At 49.2% G+C, this 19,893-nt stretch overlaps 1 protein-coding gene across 2 annotated transcripts in view; it reads right to left on the bottom strand.

Annotated features, from left to right (window-relative positions):
* Nucleotides 1–7,244: 7,244 nt before the first annotated feature.
* ric8a (RIC8 guanine nucleotide exchange factor A) overlaps nt 7,245–19,893 on the bottom strand; it is a 66,982-nt gene continuing 54,333 nt past the window's right edge. For both annotated transcript variants that reach the window (XM_072272926.1, XM_072272927.1), the window contains exons 7-10: nt 14,482–14,626; nt 12,304–12,454; nt 11,501–11,620; nt 7,245–9,926 (exon numbers count right to left, since the gene is read on the bottom strand). In XM_072272926.1, the coding sequence (XP_072129027.1) occupies nt 9,815–9,926; nt 11,501–11,620; nt 12,304–12,454; nt 14,482–14,626 (528 nt within the window). In that variant the 3' untranslated portion in view covers nt 7,245–9,814. The remainder of the gene's footprint in view (nt 9,927–11,500; nt 11,621–12,303; nt 12,455–14,481; nt 14,627–19,893) is intronic.

Raw genomic sequence — 19,893 nt, 5'->3', positions numbered from 1 at the left:
AACACAGGAGCCCCTCAGGGCTGCCTACTGAGTCCCCTCCTTTACTCCCTATATACCCATGACTGTATCGCCACCTACAACTCCAATCTGCTAATTAAATTTGCCAACGACACTACATTGATTGGCCTTATCTCAAACATAATGAGGTGGCCTACAGGGAAGAAGTCATCTCTCTGACACAGTAGTGTCAAGAAAACAACCTCTCTCTCAATGTCACAAAAACAAGGGAGTTGGTTGTGGATTACAGGAGGAATGGAGACAGGCTAACCCCCAATGACATCAATGGATCTGGGGCTGAGAGGGTGAACAGCTACAAGTTCCTCGGCATCCACATCACCGAGGACCTCATGTGGTCTGTACATACCGGCTGTGTGATGAAAAAGGCACAACAGCACCTCTTTCACCTCAGACGGTTGAAGACATTTGGTATGGGCCCCAAATCCTAAGAACTTTCTACAGGGGCACAATTGAGAGCATCCTGACTGGCTGCATCACTGCCTGGTATGGAAACTGTACTTCTCTCAATCACAGGACTCTGCAGAGAGTGGTGTGGACAGGCCAGCGTGTCTGTAGTTGTGAACTTCCCATGATTCAGGACATTTACAGAGACAGGTGTGTAAAAAGGGCCCGAAGGATCATTGGGGACCCAAGCCATCCCAACCACAATCTATTCCAGCTATTATCATCTGGGAAGCGGTACTGCAACATAAACGCCAGAACTAACAGGGTCCGGAACAGCTTCTTCCACCAGGCCACCAGACCACCAGACTGATTAACTCACGCTGATTTGAGTGTACTCTATATTACACTGACTGTTCTATTTATTATAAATTACTATGAATGCACATTGCACATTTAGATGCAGACATAACATAAAGATTTTTACTCCTCCTGTATGTGAAGGGTGTAAGAAATAACGCAATCCCGCATGGCCCCTCTACAGTGCCGCTGCTCACCAGCCCAGAGGACACATCTTCAGGAGATGCCACCCCAGCAGGGCCCCGGTACAACAGGGCTATCCTCCAGTTTTGGGAGCCGTTCTCCATAAACCTCCCTCCTCTTGTGGCCCTGGTGTCCAGGCTCAGGAGACACATCCCTCCATTGTTTCAGGCCACAGATACCCTGAGGCACGCTGAGCTCCATTTCAGAGGCATCCTCAGTCTTCGGCACTGTTTCCCCTCCCCAGGCTCTCGCTGGGTTTCAGGAGTCACAGGACTCAATGATCGTGGTTCACAGGAACAGCCTGATTTTTCTCCGGGGGAGAAGTTTTCAAATGCTTCTCCTTTTTCACCTTCCTGCCAGCCACCTGAACCCAGCCCTCGCGTCATTCACACCATGTCTGTCCCGGACTCCCACAGCCAATGGCACAGGGGTAGGGGCAGGAGGAGGGAGGTCAATGGGGGAAGGTCCAGCCGTATCACCCTGTGCCTCCGAGGCAGAGTTGGCAGCCTGACTGTTCGGGCACTTCTGCCGAATATGCACAGGCACGGTGTCTCGGGTGGAACGTAGTTCACAGGACGGTATAGTAATGGCCCTCAAAATAAACCTGAAGCTGCCCCTCAGCATCCCCACCCCACTCCAGCTGCATAAGCAGACGGTGCTCATAACCTCAGGAGGTACCTCAGCCCTGTACCACACTGAGGTTATTTTGGGTTACACCTCACCGGTGGAGCACAGAGAGGGGAATAGGGCCTTGTCAGGGATTTGTGAGGGGACATCACCGAGGATTACCATCCACACGGGGGCCAACACTGGCTCCACCTGCATAAAAATTCTCCCCTCCTTTAACCCCTGAGTTTGGGCCAAAAGCACACCCCTTGGTGACTTCAAATAGAAAATCCATTCAAATCTGCTACTGCAACGATGCCCTGACAGTCTCCAACAGTCTCCCCCATGGCCTTTCCTATCGACTGAACTAGGCACAGTACACTGTACAGCGTTCTCTAAAGTCAGTGATTTGATCGGATGTTCCTCTTCGTGAGCTCTAACATCTGATCCTGCAGCCTCATAGAAACATAGAAAACCTACAGCACAATATGAGCCCTACGGCCCACAAAGCTGTGCCGAACATGTCCTTACCTTAGAACTACCTAGGCTTACCCATAGCTGTCTGTTTTTCTAAGATCCATGTATCCATCCAGGAGTCTCTTAAAAGACCCTGTCGTTTCCACTTCCACCACCACCGCCAGCAGTCCATTCCACACACTCACCACTCTCTGCGTAAAAAAACTTACCCCTGACATCCCCTCTGTACCTACTTCCAAGCACCTTAAAACTATGCCCTCTCATTTTAGCCATTTCAGCCCTAAAAAAAAGTCTCTGACTATCCACACGATCAATACCTCTCATTATCTTGTACACCTCTATCAGGTCACCTCTCATCCTCCGTCACTCCAAGGAGAAAAGGCCGAGTTCACTCACCCTATTCTCATAAGGCATGCTCCCCAATCCAGACAACATCCTTGTAAATCTCCTCTGCACCTTTTCTATGGTTTCCACGTCCTTCCTGTAGTGAGGCAACCAGAATTGAGCACAGTACACCAAGTGGGTCTCACCAGGGTCCTGTCTCGCTGCAGCATTACCTCTCAGCTCTTAAACTCAATCCCACGATTGATGAAGGTCAATGCACCGCATGCTTTCTTAACCACAGAGTCAACCAGCGTAGCAGCTTTGAGTGTCCTATGGACTCAGACCCCAGATCCCTCTGATCCTCCACACTGCCAAGAGTCTTACCATTAATACTATTTTCTGCCATCATATTTGACCTACCAAAATGAACCACCTCACACTTATCTGGATTGAATGCTATCTGCCACTTCTCAGCCCAGTTTTGCATCCTATCAATGTCCCACTGTAACCTCTGACAGCCCTCCACACTATCCACAACACCCCTAACCCCCTTTGTGTTATCAGCAAATTTACTAACCCATCCATCCACTTCCTCATCCAGGTCATTTATAAAAATCACGAAGAGTAGGGGTCCCAGAACAGATCCCTGAGGCACACGACTGGTCACCGGCCTCCATGCAGAATATGACCCATCTACAACCACTCTTTGCCTTCTGTGGGTAAGCCGGTTCTGGATCCACAAAGCAATGTCCCCTTGGATCCCATGCCTCCTTATTTTCTCAATAAGCCTTTTATGGAGTACCTTATCAAATGCCTTGCTGAAATCCATATACACTACATCTACTGCTCTACCTTCATCAATGTGTTTAGTCACATCCTCAAAAGATTCAATCAGGCTTGTAAGGCATAAGCTGCCTTTGACAAAGACATGCTGACTATTCTTAATCATATTATGCCTCTCCAAATGTTCATAAATCCTGCCTCTCAGAATCTTCTCCATCAACTTACCAACCACTGAAGTAAGACTCATTGGTCTATAATTTCCTGGGCTATCCCTACTCCCTTTCTTGAATAGGGGAACAACATCCGCAACCCTCCAATCGTCTAAAACCTCTCCTGTCCTCATTGATGAGGCAAAGATCATCACCAGAGGCTTGGCAATCTCCTCCCTCACCTCCCACAGTAGCCTGGGGTACATCTCATCCGGTCCTGGCGACTTATCCAACTTGATGCTTTCCAAAAGCCCCAGCACATCCTCTACCTTAATATCTACATGCTCAAGCTTTTCAGTCCGCTGCAAGTCATCCCTACAATCGCCAAGATCCTTTTCCATAGTGAATACTGAAGCAAAGTATTCAATACTTACCTCTGCTTCCTCCTCCAGTTCCATACACACTTTTCCACTGTCACACTTGATTGGTCCTATTCTCCCACGTCTTATCCTCTTGCTCTTCACATACTTGTAGAATGCCTTGGGATTTTCCTTAATCCTGTCCGCCAAGGCCTTCTCATGGCCCCTTCTGGATCTCCTAATTTCATTCTTAAACTCCTTCTGGCTAGCCTTATAATCTTCTAGGTCTTTATCATTACCTAGTATTTTGAACTTTTCGTAAGCTCTTCTTTTCTTCTTGACTAGATTTACAACAGCCTTTGTACACTACGGTTCCTGTACCCTACCATCCTTTCCCTGTCTCATTGGAACGTATCTACGCAGAACCCCATGCAAATACCCCTTGAACATTTGCCACATTTCTTCCATACATTTCCCTGAGAACATCTATTACCAATTTATGCTTCCAAGTTCCTGTCTGATAGCCTCATATTTCCCCTTACTCAAATTAAACACTTTCCTAACTTGTCTGTTCCTATCCCTCTCCAATGCTATGGTAAAGGAGATAGAATTGTGATCACTATCTCCAAAATGCTCTCCCCCTGAGAGATCTGACACCTAATCAGGTTCATTTCCCAATACCAGATCAAGTACAGCTTCTCTTCTTGTAGGCTTATCTACATATTGTGTCAAGAAACCTTCCTGAACACACCTGACAAACTCCACCCCATCTAAACCCCTCACTCCAGGGAGATGCCAATCGATATTTGGGAAATTAAAATCTCCCACCACGACAACCCTTTAATATTACTCCTTTCCTGAATCTGTCTCCCTATCTGTTCCCCGATGTCCGTTACTATTGGGTGGTCTGTATATATAAAAAAAACACCCAGTAGAGTTACTCATCCCTTCCTATTCCTAACTTCCACCCATAGAGACTCCGTAGACAATCCCTCCATGACGTCCTCCTTTTCTGCAGCCATGACACTATCTCTGATCAACAGTGCTACGCCCCCACCTCTTTTGCCTCCCTCCCTGTCCTTTCTGAAACATCGAAAGCCTGCCACTCTAAGTAACCATTCCTGTCCCTGAGCCATCCAAGTCTCTGTAATGGCCACAACATCATAGCTCCAAGTACTGATCCACGCTCTAAGCTCATCCGCTTTATGCATAATACTCCTCACATTAAAATAGACACATCTTAAATCATCGGTCTGAGCGTGTCCCTTCTCTATCACCTGCCTATCCTCCCTTTCACACTGTCTCTAAGCTTTCTCTATTTGTGAGCCAACCTCCCCTTCCTCCATCACTTCAGTTTGGTCCACCCCCACTCCCCCCAGCAATTCTAGCTTGAATTCTCCCGAATAGCCTTAGCAAACCTCCCCACCAGGATATTGGTCCCCCTGGGATTCAAGTGCAACCCGTCCTTTTTGTACAGGCCACACCTGCCCCAAAAGAGGCCCCAATTATCCTCCGCATACGATATTTTTGAGCTGCAGCCCGCCATGATGCAGTCAGAATTCAAAAGTTGAACACCACCGCTAGGATATTACACAGTCTACACCCAGCGGTCAAAAAGAAACAGTTCAGAAACGAGACGAACAATACGCTGGGGGAACTCAGCAGGTCGGGCAGCATCCGTGGAAATGAACAGTCAACGTTTCGGGCCGAAGCCCTTCATCAGGACTCCAGCAAGTTCTGCGTGTTGCTTTGACCCCAGCACCTGCAGAGAATTTTGTGTTCAGAAACGAGACGGAATGGGAGGCAAAAGAAGGACTGGATAGGCGGGGTGTCTGTGCGGTGTTAAAACCTCAGAGCTGCGAATTGTAGCATCTTCCCGAGCCAGTCCGTTCTTCCGTTGGCCGCTCCAAAGTCCTCTTCACCTGTCGCCCTGGGCTAGGCATGCCAAACGGGAGGGATTTTCTGCTGTTACAGACGGAATAAATCCGTTCCTGCTCCTGGGAAACTTTGGCAATCCACCAGCCGCACTCACTGCTCAGCACCGAAGAGACACGGACCGAAACCCTCACCGAACAGAATCCTTCCAGGAAAGGAAACTGTTTCAGTCTACTGCTGTGGTGGACTCCCAAATCCTTCTGGCACCTCTGCATCGCCGGAGTGGCTTGTTGGGGCCAGGCCCCACAATCTTATCCGAGAGCCGAGCCCACACAATTTGAGCCATCTCTCATCGACTCCCACAATTCCATTCAGGGATGCAAGTAGCAGGTACCTGTATGGGCTGCTGCTCCACACCCTCCATTTCCCAGCCTTTGTTCACCATCCCGACACGCCACGGCGGACTGTCTTTCCACCTGGGGGTGAGGGGGTGCTCAATGGAAGTCCCTTCATGAGGGAGTTCTTCCCATGCACTTTGGGGATCTGGGGTGGAGGCTGCTGCGTAGAGCGGTGCCCTGCAGTGAGTTCTTAAGCTTGTACGCGTCCTCCAGCCGCATGTCGCTTCTGCGGGCTGGAAGAGACCGTGTAACACACATACATGGAATGTGCGAGGCTGCAGCCCCTTTTTGCATATCTGCGTGGGCACCTTCTAGTTACATTTTAGCCCCACCCTATTTATATACGGTCATCCAGTAAGGAGGGGGGTCATGGAGGGATGAGGATGTCCTTGTCAATTTGCACGTGGGGCTGGTAAAAACAGCTATCCATGGGTTCTGGAAATGGGTGGCAGAGTGATCTGCCTCGGCAGACTGCCTGGCTATGTTTAGGGGGTATGTCTGTGACCAGGTAACCATTGAGAGAGAACATGCGTTGTCCATGGCGACCATAGAGGCATTACGGGATCATTGGGCTCCACGGGGGATTAGCGCCATCATTGACAGAGATGGAAACAGTTTAGTTTAATTTTGTTTGTCTAGTAGTTGTGTAGTCATTGTGCTAGTCACTGGTTTGTATATATTTTAGCACTGAATTTGTAATAAAGATATTTTGTAAAAGGAAGCGCTTCCAGGGCAGTCTCCAAAACTGTTTGCACTTTTGTAACAAATTTTCAACTTTAGGAGAGAGAGTTTTAAATAGTGTGAGCCTCTCTCAGTACCACCCTTCCCACGGTGTGGGCCTCAATCAGTACTACCCCTCCCACAGTGTGACCCTCCCTCAGTACCACCCCCACAGTGTGACCCTCCCTCAGTACCGCTCCCTCCCACAGTGTGACCCTCCCTCAGTACCACCCCTCCCAGTGTGACTCACCCTCAGTACCACCCCTCCCGCAGTGTGACCCTCCCTCAGTACCGCCCCCTCCCAGTGTGACCCTCCCTCAGTACCACCCCTCCCACAGTGTGACCCTCCCTCAGTACCGCCCCCTCCCACAGTGTGACCCTCCCTCAGTGTGACCCTCCCTCAGTACCGCCCCTCCCTCAGTGTGACCCTCCCTCAGTACTACCCCCTCCCACAGTGTGACCATCCCTCAGTGTGACCCTCCCTCACTACCTGAGGGAGATTGGCCTCAGTCTCCTCCCTGAAAATGTGTCATTTGTTTCCACAGTTAGCAAGTTAGGGTCACGAGGAAGGTTCCCATCTCACTGAATAAATGATGCTCTCATCCAATGTGTTTAAAAATCAGAATATGTTGAAGCTTTTATTAAAATAAAGTGAACTGACACTGTAACATCTAACTCTGGCTCGGCTCACCCCTCCTCAATGGGAGTTCATGAGTCTCTAAATGGGGGAGGCATTAACATGCATAACTCATCACATTACTCGGGCCCTTCCTTCTCCAACAGCGTGTTTCCCATTCACTGAGGCTGTGAGAGTCCACAAGAGCAGCACTGATCGCCCGCCTACCCTCCCTCTCTGAGGGGGGGTTGATTTGTGTGTTGGGCTGTAAAAGTCTGCTCTGCATGGAGGACAGTGGGGGAAGTGAGAGATGGGGGAGGGGGAAGGGGGAGAGGGGGAAGGGGGGAGGGGGGGGAGAGAGAACACAAACAAGCGCATAGTGAGTGAGCAATAGCGAGTGTGTGTGAATAAGACAGAGGGACATGTGGTGCGTCCACGCATCAGGGTGAAGAGTGTGTGTGTGTGGGCGCTTGTGGACAGAGAGGTGTGTGAGTGGGTATCAGGTAAGAAAATGGCAGCAGGAATAGGCCATCTGTTTTCTATTAGTTAACCAATCCTTCTTCCATGTTAATACATCACCCCCAACTCTCTGCATCCTTATCTCATGGACAAGTGGCTCCTTTCGAAAGCCTTCTGGAAATCCAAGTAAATAATCCCCATCTGTTCCCCCCTATCCACTGCGATCCTTGTATCCTCAAAGTGTGTGTATAGTGGCTGTGGCCGTCGGGGTGCAGGCACGTGAGGGTGGACGGAGGGGCGCATGTGTGTGTGGGCACAGTGGTGGGTTGGTGTGTGTGTTTGTGAGAGAGAGTGGATGGTGCTGTGTGTGTGCCTGTGCGGGAACGAGAATCACATCGCTCTGTTCTGGATGGAGAGACCTATATACACTGAACTAACGTACAGATGTGGTTTATGAGTGACGTTTCAAGTTGTGGGTTGATGACAGTTTGAGGAAATTTGCTGTGTTGCTGCAGAGCTGTGGTAAACTGTCTTGTTCCGTTCCAAACACCTCCTCCGAGTCAGAGCCCAACATTGCATTACAGTCCTTCCTCCATCCACGCCCGTCACAGCGTGCCCTGCACTCGATCTGAGGGAGCGCACAGTGGTCAGTCCGTACTCTGCGACCAGCCTGCTGTCAGCAGGCCCAGACGCTGCTCCACTCCCCGCTGGCAGCACAGCAAAGCACCTTCACACAGCACGACTTCAACCAGACACCATCCCCCAACCTCACCGATCAGTGCCAACACTCGGCAGAAACACCCTCTCCCCGATCACCGGGAAGTTTCTTGTGTAAACCCTCCCTCCACAGCCCAGAATCTGCAAACTACTCCAACCTAGGGACAGTCCAATCATCGCAACACACTGGTGAACCTCCCCCATTTTATGCAAGCTACTCCTCATCTAACATCATAAGATATAGGAGCAGAATTAGGCCATTCATTCTTCATGGCTGATTTATTATTCCTCTCCCCCTCATTCTCTGCCTTCTCCGCATAACCTTTGATATCCTGACTAAGCAAGAACCCTATCAACTGCCACTTCAAATGACTTGGCCTCCACAGTCGTTTGTGGCATTGAATTCCAGATTCACTCGTCTCTAAGCTCCTCATAGAACATTACAGCACAGTACAGGCCCTTCGGACCACAATATGTGCTGAACTTTTAACTTATCCTAAGATCAGTCTAAGCTTTCCCTCCTACATAGCCTTCCATTTTCTATCATCTTTGTGAGTCTCCTAAATGTCCCTGATCTAGCTGCCTGTACCACCATCCTGACAGTGTACTCTACCAGGCCAGGATCATTATGTCCCCCTACATCTGGAGTCAGCAGGTGGGGCGGCTTGCCAGGGCCAGGGTGGATGGGGAGAGGTGTTGCTTTAATGTGCCAGCTATCAGGCTTGGGCTTAGCAGCTCCTCTTCCCCTGCCAGCAAGACCCAAAGTCTGTAGAACAACACCACACAAACACACACAGAGGGCAGGGCACACCTTTGGGACCAATCTGATGAACGTTAAAAACATCGATAATGAACAAGCAGCTCCCCATGGATGCTCCATCAGTGGAAAACAGAATCTCTGGCTGGGCGCAGGTGAGAGCATGTTCAGGAGGAGCCGTCAGTCAGGAGCTGTGCTCACACCGCAGCGAGATGCCTCAGTAAATCCCCAAGGGAGGGTGGAACTGGGACTGAAAGCTCAGAACAGGACCACCATAAGGCTCAAGTCTCAACTTCAGTCCCCTCTCGTGGGTCAGAACCACAGAACAGGGGCAGAATTAGGGGACGGGAGAGCGCAGGGAAGAGGATTGGTGGGAGTGGAGGACAGGAGGGTGGGGTGAGGTCTGTCCTGACCCCTCGGTGTCTGGTCTCACTCACAGGAGGAGAGCTTTATTACTGACACCAGCACAGCAGAACCTCATCTCTGCTCTTGGTGAACAGCCTGCTAATGCTTGCCCTCTGCGTCTCTCACCATTACAAGCAATTATCATCTACACCGCTGATTTACTGCTACAGCTGGAGGTGTCTGGTGCCCGTCCACAGGTGCTGCCAATACTTTCCTGGACACCCATCTCAATCTGAATCCGAGTCCGATTCAGACACTTCGGACAGTGGCTGCATCACCTCCTCCAGAGGAACCAACTTCCCGTCCGGGGCCAAGCTCATCGGCTGAATTATCTGATGCCTAAGATGAAAGGAAACAGCAATAAAAGTCAAATTCCCAAACCCTGGCATTGAGAGCCAAACAACTGGCACTAGGAAACTTCAGTGCTAGGAACCAAATCCTAGGAGCTTGTGAGAAGATCCAGCAGTGACTAGGGGTACGTCTGGGTGGGAGTGGGTAGCCCTCATCATGAATTTTGGGATATTGCATTCCATGGCCAATGAGAGCCTGTTGGACACAAGCCATCCAAAGACTGACCATATGAACATAAGATGATAAGAAATAGGAGCAGGAGTCGGCCATCTGGCCTATTGGGCCTGTCCCACCATTCAATAAGATCATGGCTGATCTGGCCATGGATTCATCTCCACCTACCTGTCTTTTTCCCATAACCCTTAATTCCCCTACTATGCAAACATCTATCCAACCTTGTATAAAATACATTTACTGAGGTAGCCTCCAGTGCTTCATTGGGCAGAGAATTCCACAGATTCACCACTCTCTGGGAAAAGCAGTTCCTCCTCATTTCCGTCCTAAATCACTCTCCCGAATCCTGAGGCTATATCCCTAGTTCTAGTCTCACCTACCAGTGGAAACAACTTTCATCCCTCTGCCTTATTTATCCCTGTCATAATTTTATGTTTCCATAAGATCTCCTCTCATTCCTCTGAATTCCAGCGAGTACAATCTCTCCTTGTAGTCTAAACCCCTCATCTCTGGAATCATCTGGTGACCTCCTCTGCAGTTCTTCCAAAGCCAGTATATCCTCCCTCAAGTAAGACGACCAGAACTGTGTACTGTCTGATATTTTGCGGTTCAGATTTGTAACTGGCCAACACGTCACGCAGCATCCGCACAAACCAGATTTCTCAGTTTGGCTGTGCCAGAGGCTGTCTTCCCTTGGACAAACACGTGCTGGCTGAACCTCACGGTTACAACTGACTGCTCCACCACCACAGCATCCACACCATCCGTTTTTATATTTTGTGCTATTTATTTTCATAATCTATCTTCCATTTCTTTATTGCTCATTTGTTGGTACTTTGTTACTTTATAAAGTTTTCCCAATCTTCCAGTTTCCCACTACTCTTGGCGACTTTGTATGCATGAGCTTTTAGTTTGACGCCTTCTTTTATTTCCTTAGTTGTCCAAAGCTGGTTCTCCCCACCTTTACTATTGTTGCTTTTAACTGGAATATACTTTTGTTGAGCACCGTGAAAAATCTCTTTAAAAGCCTTCCACTGTTCCTCAACTGTCCCACCATATAGCCCGTGTTCCCAGTCTACACTAGCCAAATCCTCCCTCATCCCATTGTAGTCTCCATTGTTTAGGCATAATGTGCAGGTTCTAGATCGAACTATTGCACCCTCCATTTGTATGAGAAATTCAGTCATACTGTGATCACTCTTTCCAAGAGGATCCCTAACTACAAGGTCACTAATTTTACCTGTCTCATTGCACAGGACCAGATCTGAGATAGCACGTTCCCTTGTAGGTTCAGTAATCACACTCAATAGGCAGAAACCTGGGACATTTTGACCTTACCAAAGGCACGAGTGCGTCCCGAAAGGAAAATTAAATTAGACCAACCTCACCTGGCCAGTTTGTCAAACATGTTGAATAATTTCATGGCCTCATACTCCTTCTGGGCTTCGCTCATGCCGTCCATTGGATTGGCTGTTCTCTCTTCCACTCGTCCAGTCACTGGATTAATCCTGTAACACAGGCCAGAAGTCATCCCAGCTCCTCCACACCCCATCTTCATGCCTCCCACAGGTCCTCACACCTCTCCAAACTGCCGTCACCCTCTCCTCGCCACACCCAACCCTGCAGGCCAGTGACTGAGCAAAGAGAGACTATTTAATGTAGGTGACAGAGATCCCCATCACCGAGCTGGAGGCCAAGTACTTCACCCCCACTGCCTGGGCACGGAGCAGCCTCCCAGCCTCACCCTCCGGTTCTCCAACATCAGTGAACTTGTTCTGTTGCAATGCGTCTCTGCCATCACCACCCCCGGCTCAGTTTGTCCTGTCTCACTATCACAACCCACCACCCCGGGGCTTCACCCCATTGCAAATGCCCCTAATTATCACAGTAGCACGTCCCCAACCCTGCCACCTTCCCTCTCTCACACACTCTCTCACCCCTCCATCAATTCTCTCACACACCTTCCCTCCTCCCTCTTTCTCACACCTCCATGTACCCTCCTTCCTTCTTCCACCCCCTTCGTTAAACCTCTCTCTTGGTCTCCTCTCTTCCCTTCCATCAGAACAGGGAGGGAGAGAAGGGAGTTGGGAGAGATGGAAGGTTCCAGACCCAAATGCTTTGTGGTTCCTCTCTGCCCGACATGCTGAGAGTTTCAGGTGATTTTGTTAATCACTCTGTGGGTGAGACTCACTCAGCCTTGGCTTCCTTGTACTCCTCGGTGTCTGTGTCCTCGTCCTCGGAATAGTTCCCCTCCCCCTCGGCTGGGCAGCCCCCCATCAGTCCTCGGACAGCCAGGAGACCCGCGGCGTTCCCGTACCCAGTGTACTTCACGAACCGTGTCACTGCGCCAAGAGCAGAGAGAGTCAGAGATGGATGTGGGGTGGGTGAGAGGGGCAGTTTCACATGCCGAGACTCAATTCCTGGCCGACAGCCGGAGCATCCGGGAATGAGCAGCCAGTCAGCAGCTCCAAGAATGGACCTTTGTTATGGAGAGGGACGGGTTGAGAAACTTGACAGAGCTCAGGTGCGAGACCACATTAACCAAAATCCAACCGAGAGTCCGTTCTATCATCTCCAAACATCAGGACCCAGAACCAGTTATACACAAACCACTGCAGAAACTCAGCGGACTGAGGAGCTTCTATAGAGGGAAATTAAACTGAAGTGGACGTCAAGTCATTTGGTATCTATAAAGCAGATGTTGACAGGTTCTTGATTAGTCAGGGGTCAAAGGTTACAGGGAGAAGGTAGGAGAATGGGGTTGAGCAGGATAACAAATCAGCCGTGATGGAAGAGTGGAGCAGATTCAATGAGCTGAATACATCAATGTCTTATGCTGTCAATCAGAATTCCCTAATCTTTTTTTGTGCCATGGATCTTTACCATGAAACGAGGGGTCTGGGGTCCCCAGGCTCGGAACCCCTGGTCTAAACGGACAATGTTTAGGCGAGACCCTTCGTCTGGACTGAAAAAGGCTGACGGTCAGTATAAAATTCTCACCCCACATCTCTTGCTGCACCTTTCCCCTATCTCTCCCTCTACTTCCCAATCTGGAGACCCAAACCGAAACGTCGGCTGTCCATTTCCCTCCACAGATACTGCCTGGCCCAACTGAGTTCCTCAAGAATCTGTAAAATCTTTTGTGTTCAAACATCACCTGGCATGAGATGCCAGCTTGGCAGTGCCTGCTGACAGGGCCAACCTTTCTGAACCCTCACCTCTGTGCCTATCTCCACTGATGCTGCCCAACTGGCTGTGCGTTTCCAGGTTTTCGACTTTGAGTGTCACTTGAAACACTTCCATGAATTTTGAACACAAGAGCCAGTGAACCTTTATAAAACACTGGTTCAGCCACGACTGTGTATCCAGTTGCAGAGACCACATCTCCAGAAAATACAAAGGTTTCAGGACTTCCTTTCTCCTGCATTTTCTGTTTTCATTTACAAAGCCTGGAATCCTAGGGCCTGTATTTTTTTCTGAAACTGCCCTGCCACGTTCACCCAGCCATGCACAAATTACTGTGTTAAACTTCACTTGCCACCCACTGGCCCAACCCAAGAGTCCCTCTTTCTCTCTCTCTGCCTCTCGTCTCTCCCCCTTTATGCCTTCTTCCCAGTTGACTTGCCAGCTGTGAATGAGAAACTGTTCTGTACACCCAGCTGCTCCAATGAACCATGTCTTCAAAAGCACTTAAACAGTACAGCCCCGTGGACTGTACATCTTCACCCCTGTCCAAAATACCACCTCTCACTACAGGCAAAACACCAAGGTGGCCATTCGGTTCATCAACTTGTCTCACAGAGCAATACCTCTCACCACAAAATCTCTCTGTAACCTACTGCCCAGCCTCCCACAGTCCCATCACATCCTCCCAGATTCTACCCCCTCAGCCACACACTAGGAATTTGATAAATACTCCGACAGTGAGAGGCGCTTCAGGTAAATAAAAGGACGCAGCTATCGTAAACGTGAGATCAAAGGATGAGACTGGGAATTTATAATGACAGCTGGAGAAATTGGCAGAGAGGGGTTTCTGACGAAATAGATGACACTGATCCGAAAGATAGAAGACATATTATTGTCTCAGTGATGATATAGACCTGAGGGGTTGTAACAGGAACTTCTGTCATCAGGTGAACGAGGGAGCCCAGGACGGGTCCCCTTGGACGGGAGGGGGCCCAGGATGGGACGGGTCCCCTTGGACAGGAGGGGCCCGGACCGGAGGGTTTAGGAGGGAAATGGGGCCAAACGTGGGCAAGTGGGACTTGCATGGACAGTACATTCATTGGCACGGGCCAAAGGGATTACTCCCCTGCTGTCTCATTCTGAGAGCCTGTCCTGAAGGGAGACGGAAGACAAGGCTTCTCACCATTCTCCTTGCAGAGAACGAAGAGCAGCTCAGCTGCGCAGTGTTTCACATCCGTGTCGATGTGAGTCATCAATCGCACCAGCTTGTTCCGCAGCATGTTCCCAACCTCGGGCCGGGTCTGGACGTCCCGGAGTGGGGGCAACACCTGGACATTGAACACACCTGTTAGGAGAGGTACAGCACAATCAAAGCCAACAGCAGCTCCCAACTCAATCTGCACACAAACCCCGGTGCGTTCTCCGCACAAACACACAATCCCCGGCATATACACACATACAAGCCCCGGCATGTTCACTGCACACATTCACAGACACAGCACTCTGCGGGGCTGTGCCATTACACTGACCAGAGTTCCTGGGTCCTGCGACATTCCAGGGGCATTTGGTGGTCTGGTCACCAGGGCCAGGTGGTGTGGTCACCAACACTGACACGGGTTATTTCAACCTAACTGTGGCGTCTTGGGGAGAGTGAAGTGCCACATGGACCCTGTAGAGATTACAGAGGACGACGTAGTTGCTCTCCTGAGGCAAATTTAAGTTAAAGTCTGTCCCGAGCCTTTGTGGCCCAACAGGCCGGTGCTTATGCTGGTTTCTGTGGCGTGAAGCGACTGAGAGTACGAGACTCCCCGGATAGGATGCCAGTCTATCGTGAGATTAACCCTCAGCATTTGCCGGTACTCATTTTCAGCTGGGTGGACTGGAGCAGTGTCGGGTTAAGTGCCTTGCTCAAAGACACAACACACTGACTTGGCCGAGACTCGAACCCACAACCCTCAGATCATGAGCCCAACACCCTCACCACTTGGCCACGCGCCACACCCTGAGGCAAATCAGGGTGGATAAATCCCCAGAGCCCGACAAGGTGTTCCCTGAGACCCTACGGGAGGCAAGCACAGAAATTGCCAGTGTCCCAGCAGAAATATTTAAACCATCCTGAGTGACAGGAGGATAGCCAATGTTGTTCCACTGTTTAAGAAAGGATCTAAACTAGAGAGAAGTTTCTTAGAAAACTGAAAGGTCTGAAGGTAGATAAGTCACCCGGACCAGATGGCTACACCCCAGAGTTCTAAAAGAGATGGCTGAAGAGATTGTGGAGGCATTAGTAATGATCTCTTAAGATTCACTACATTCTGGAGTGGTTCCAGAAGGCTGGAAAATTGCAAATGTAATTCCACTCTTCAAGAAGGGAGAGAGGCAAAAGAAAGGAAACTATAGGCCAGTTAGTCCGACCTCAGTGGTTGGGAAGATGTTGGAGTCAATTATTAAGGATGAAGTCTCAGGGTACTTGGAGGCACATGATAAAATAGGCCGTAGTCAACATGGTTTCCTCAGGGAAGATCATGCCTGACTAATCTGTTGGAATTCTTTGAACAAGTAAACAAACGGGCTAGACAAAGAAGAATTGGTTGATGTTGTGTACTTGGATCCTCAGAAGGTTTTTGACAATGTGCCACATTGCTGCTTAACAAGCTACAAGCCCATAGTACTACAGGAAAGATTCTAGCATGGAGAAAGCAGTGGCTGAGTGGAAGGAGGCAAAGTGTGGGAATAAAGGGAGACTTGTCTGACTGGCTACCGGTGACTCATGGTGTTGGGACCTATGTTATATGTCAATGATTTGGATGATGGAATTGTTAGCTTTGTTGCAAAGTTTGCAGACAATATGAAGATAGGTGCGGGTGGCTTTGAGGAAGCGGAGAAGGTCTAGAAGGACTTAAACATTAGGAAAAGAAATGGCAAAAGGAATTTCTTTCCCACCACCAAGCACATCTTTCCCTCGCCCCCACTTTCTGTTTTCCACAGGAATTGCTCCCTATGCAACTCCCTTATCCTTTTGTCCCTTCCCACTGATCTCCCTTCTGGCACTTTTCCTTGCAAGGGGAACAAGTGCTACACCTGCCCCTACACTTCCACCATCACTACCATTCTAGGCCCTCAATGGTTCTTCCAGGTGAGGCGACACTTCACCTTAGAGTCTGTTGGAGTCATATATTGCGTTTGGTGCTCCTGGTGTGATCTCCTGAATACTGGTGAGACCCGACGTAGATTGGGAGACCGCTTCACCGAGCACCTACACTTCATCCACCAGAAAAAGCAGGATCTCCCCGTGGCCACCCATTTTAATTCCACTTCCCACTCCCATATATCCACCCATGGCTTCCTCCACTGTTGTGATGGGGACACACTTAGGTTAGAGGAACAGCCCCATTTGGGTAGCCTCCAACCTGATAGCATTATCATCGATTTCTCAAAGCTCCAGTAATGCCCTCAACCCCCCTTCACCATTTCCCATCCCCTTTTCCCTCTCTCACCTTACCTCCTTATCTGCCCATCACCTCCTTCTGGCGCTCCTCCCCTCTTTTCCTTCTTCCATGGCCTTCTGTCTCTTTCACCGATCAACTTCCCAGCTCTTTATTTCATCCCTCCCCCTCCAAGTTTCACCTATCACCTGTGTTTCTCCCTCCCTCCCACCCACCTTTTAAATCTACTCCGCAGCTCTTCCTCCAGTCCTGCCGAAGGGCTTCAGCCTAAAACATCGACTGTACTCTTTTCCACAGATGCTGCCTGGCCTGCTGAGTTCCTCCAGCATTTTGTGTGTGTAGCTCAGATTTCCAGCACCTGCAGATTTTCTCTTTATTTGAGATGGAATAGTGTTGGGAAGTGTAAGGTCATGCACTTTCGGGAGAAGAAATGAAAGGGTTGACCTTTTTCTGAATGGAGAGAAAATACAGAACGCTGAGGCTCGGAGCACTTGGGGGCCCCTGTGCAGGATTCCCAAAGGTTCATTTGCAGGTCGAGTCTGTGGTGAGGAAGCATTCATTTCAAGAGGACTAGAATAAAAGCAAGGATGTAATGTTAAAACTTTATAAAGCACTGGTGAGACTTCACTTGGAATACTGTGATCAGGTTTGGACCCCTTAGTTTATAAAGGACATGCTAAAACAGGAGAGGGTTCAAAGCAGGTTCGTGAAAATGATTCCAGGATTGTCATATGAAGAGCATCTGATGGCTTTGGGCCTTTTTTCACTAAAATTCAGAAGAATGAGGGGTGACCTCATTGAAGCCTATCAAATGGTGAAAGGCCCTGACAGAGTGGATGTGGAGAGGATGTGTCCTGAGGTGGGAGAGTCTAGATGACACAGCCTCAGAATAGAAGGGCATCCTTTTACAGTAGAGTTGAGGAGGAATTTCCTTAGCCAGAGAGTGGTGAATTTGTGGAATTCTTTGCCACAGGCAGCTGTGGAGGCCAAGACTTTATGTATATCTAAGGCAGAGGTTGATAGATTCTTGATTGGTTAGAGCATGAAGGGATATGGGGAGAAGGATCAGCCATGATTGAATGGTGGAGCAAACGCTATGGACCAGATGGCCTAATTCTGCTCCTATGTCTTATGGTCTAAGGTAGGAGATTGGGGTTGAGAGGAAAGTTGGATCAGCCAGAATGGAATGGTAGAGCAGTCTCGAGCCAAGTGGCCTAATTCTGCTCCTATATCTTATGGTCTTATGATCTAAACAAAAACCAGGAAATTACATGCCAGTGAGTCTGTCATCAGTTGTGGAAAGTTATTGGAAGGTATTCTAAGGGATCAGATATATGAATATTTGGATAGACATGGACTAATTAAGGATAGTCAATATGATTTTGTGCATGGTAGGTCATGTCTAACCAATCTTAGAGCTTTTCATGGAAATTACCAGGAAAATTGATGAAGACAAGGCCGTGGATGTGGTCTACGTGGACTTTAGCGAAGCACTTGACAAGGTCCCACATGGGAGGCTGGTCAAGAGGTTCAGTCACTCAGCATTCAAGATGAGGTAGTAAATTGGATTAGACATTGGCTTTGTGGGAAAAGCTGGAGAGCAGTAGTAGATGGTTGTCTCTCTGACTGGAGGCCTGTGACTAGTGGAGTGCTGCAGGGATCGATGCTGGGTCAGTTGTTGTACGTCATCAATATCAATGATCTGGATGATAATGTGGTTAACTGGATCAGCAGACTTGTGGATGACACCAGGATTAGGGGTGTAGTGGACAGTGAGGAAGGCTATCAAACATGCTGCGGGATCTGGATCAGCTGGAAATATGGGCTAAAAAAATGGCAGATGGAATTTACTGCAAACACCTGTGAGGTGTTGCACTTCAGTAGGACAAACAAAGGCAAGTCTTCACAGTGAATAGTAGGGCATTGAGCAGTGTGACAGAAAGAGAATACAGGTCCAGAATTTGTTGAAAGTGGTATCGCAGGTAGAGAGCAATGCACACACAAAACGCTGCAGGAACTCAGCAGGCCAGGCAGCATCTAGGAAAAGAATGCAGTCAACATTTTGGGCCAAAACCCTTCGGCAGGACTGGAGTAAAAGGCTAGAGAGTAGTTATAAAAGGTGAGGGTGGGGAGAGAGAAACACAAGGTGATAGGTGAAACCTGGAGGGGAAAGAATGAAGTAAAGAGCTGGGAAGGTTAGAATCCTGAATGGTAGTGAGGGAGGAGTTGTAGGGGCAGGTGTAGCACTTGTTCTGCTCGCAAGGGTAAGTGGCAGAAGGGAGATCAGTGGGGAGGGACGAACGGACAAGGGAGTCGCGTAGGGAGCAATGCCTGCGGAAAGTAGAAAGTGGGTGGGGGAGGAAGGAAAGGTGTGCTTGGTGGTGGAATCCTGTTGGAGGTGGTGGAAGTTTTGGAGAATTATGTGCTGAATGCGGAGGCTGGTGGGGTAGTAAGTGAAAACAAGAGGAACCTTATGCCTGGCAGGGTGGCAGGAGGATGGGGTAAGAGTAGATGTGCGTGAAATAGAAGAGATGTAGGTGAGGACAGCATTGATGGTGGAGGAAGGAAAGGCCCTTTCTTTGAAAAAGGAAGACATCTCTTTCATTCTAGAATGAAAAGCCTCATCATGAGAGCAGATACGGCAGAGACGGCGGAATTGAGAGACGGGGATGACATTTTTACAAGTTTTTACAAGATGGGTGGTATGAGGTATAGTTCAGGTAGCTGTGAGAGCCCATGGGTTTATAACAGATATCAGTGGATAAGCTGTCTCAGGAGACAGAGACAGTGAGATCGAGAATGGGGAAGGAGGTATCAGAAATAGACCGGGTAAATTTGAGGGCAGGGTGGAAGTTGGAGGCAAAGTGGATGAAGTCGACAGGTTCAGCACGGGTGCAGGAAGCAGCACCAATGAAGTCATCGATGTGTAGGAAAAGTACGGGACGGTCACCAGTGTAGACTTGGAAGATAGGCCGTTCCACGTAGCCAACAAACAGGTAGGCATAGCTGGGACCCATGCAAGTGCCCACGGTTACACTTTCTGTTTGAATGAAGTACCGTCCTGGTTGGGAGTAAGCAGTTTAAATGGCTTTGGCATTGACTAGATGGCCCCAGGAGCCTGTTTCTGTGCTGTACTTTTCTATTACTACGTG

This window comes from Mobula birostris, chromosome 11 (genome assembly GCF_030028105.1).
Source record: "Mobula birostris isolate sMobBir1 chromosome 11, sMobBir1.hap1, whole genome shotgun sequence".
NCBI classification, from domain to species: Eukaryota; Metazoa; Chordata; class Chondrichthyes; order Myliobatiformes; family Myliobatidae; genus Mobula; species Mobula birostris.
The sequence above is the reverse complement of the archived record's forward strand: the minus strand, read 5'-3'. Positions and strand labels throughout refer to the sequence as shown.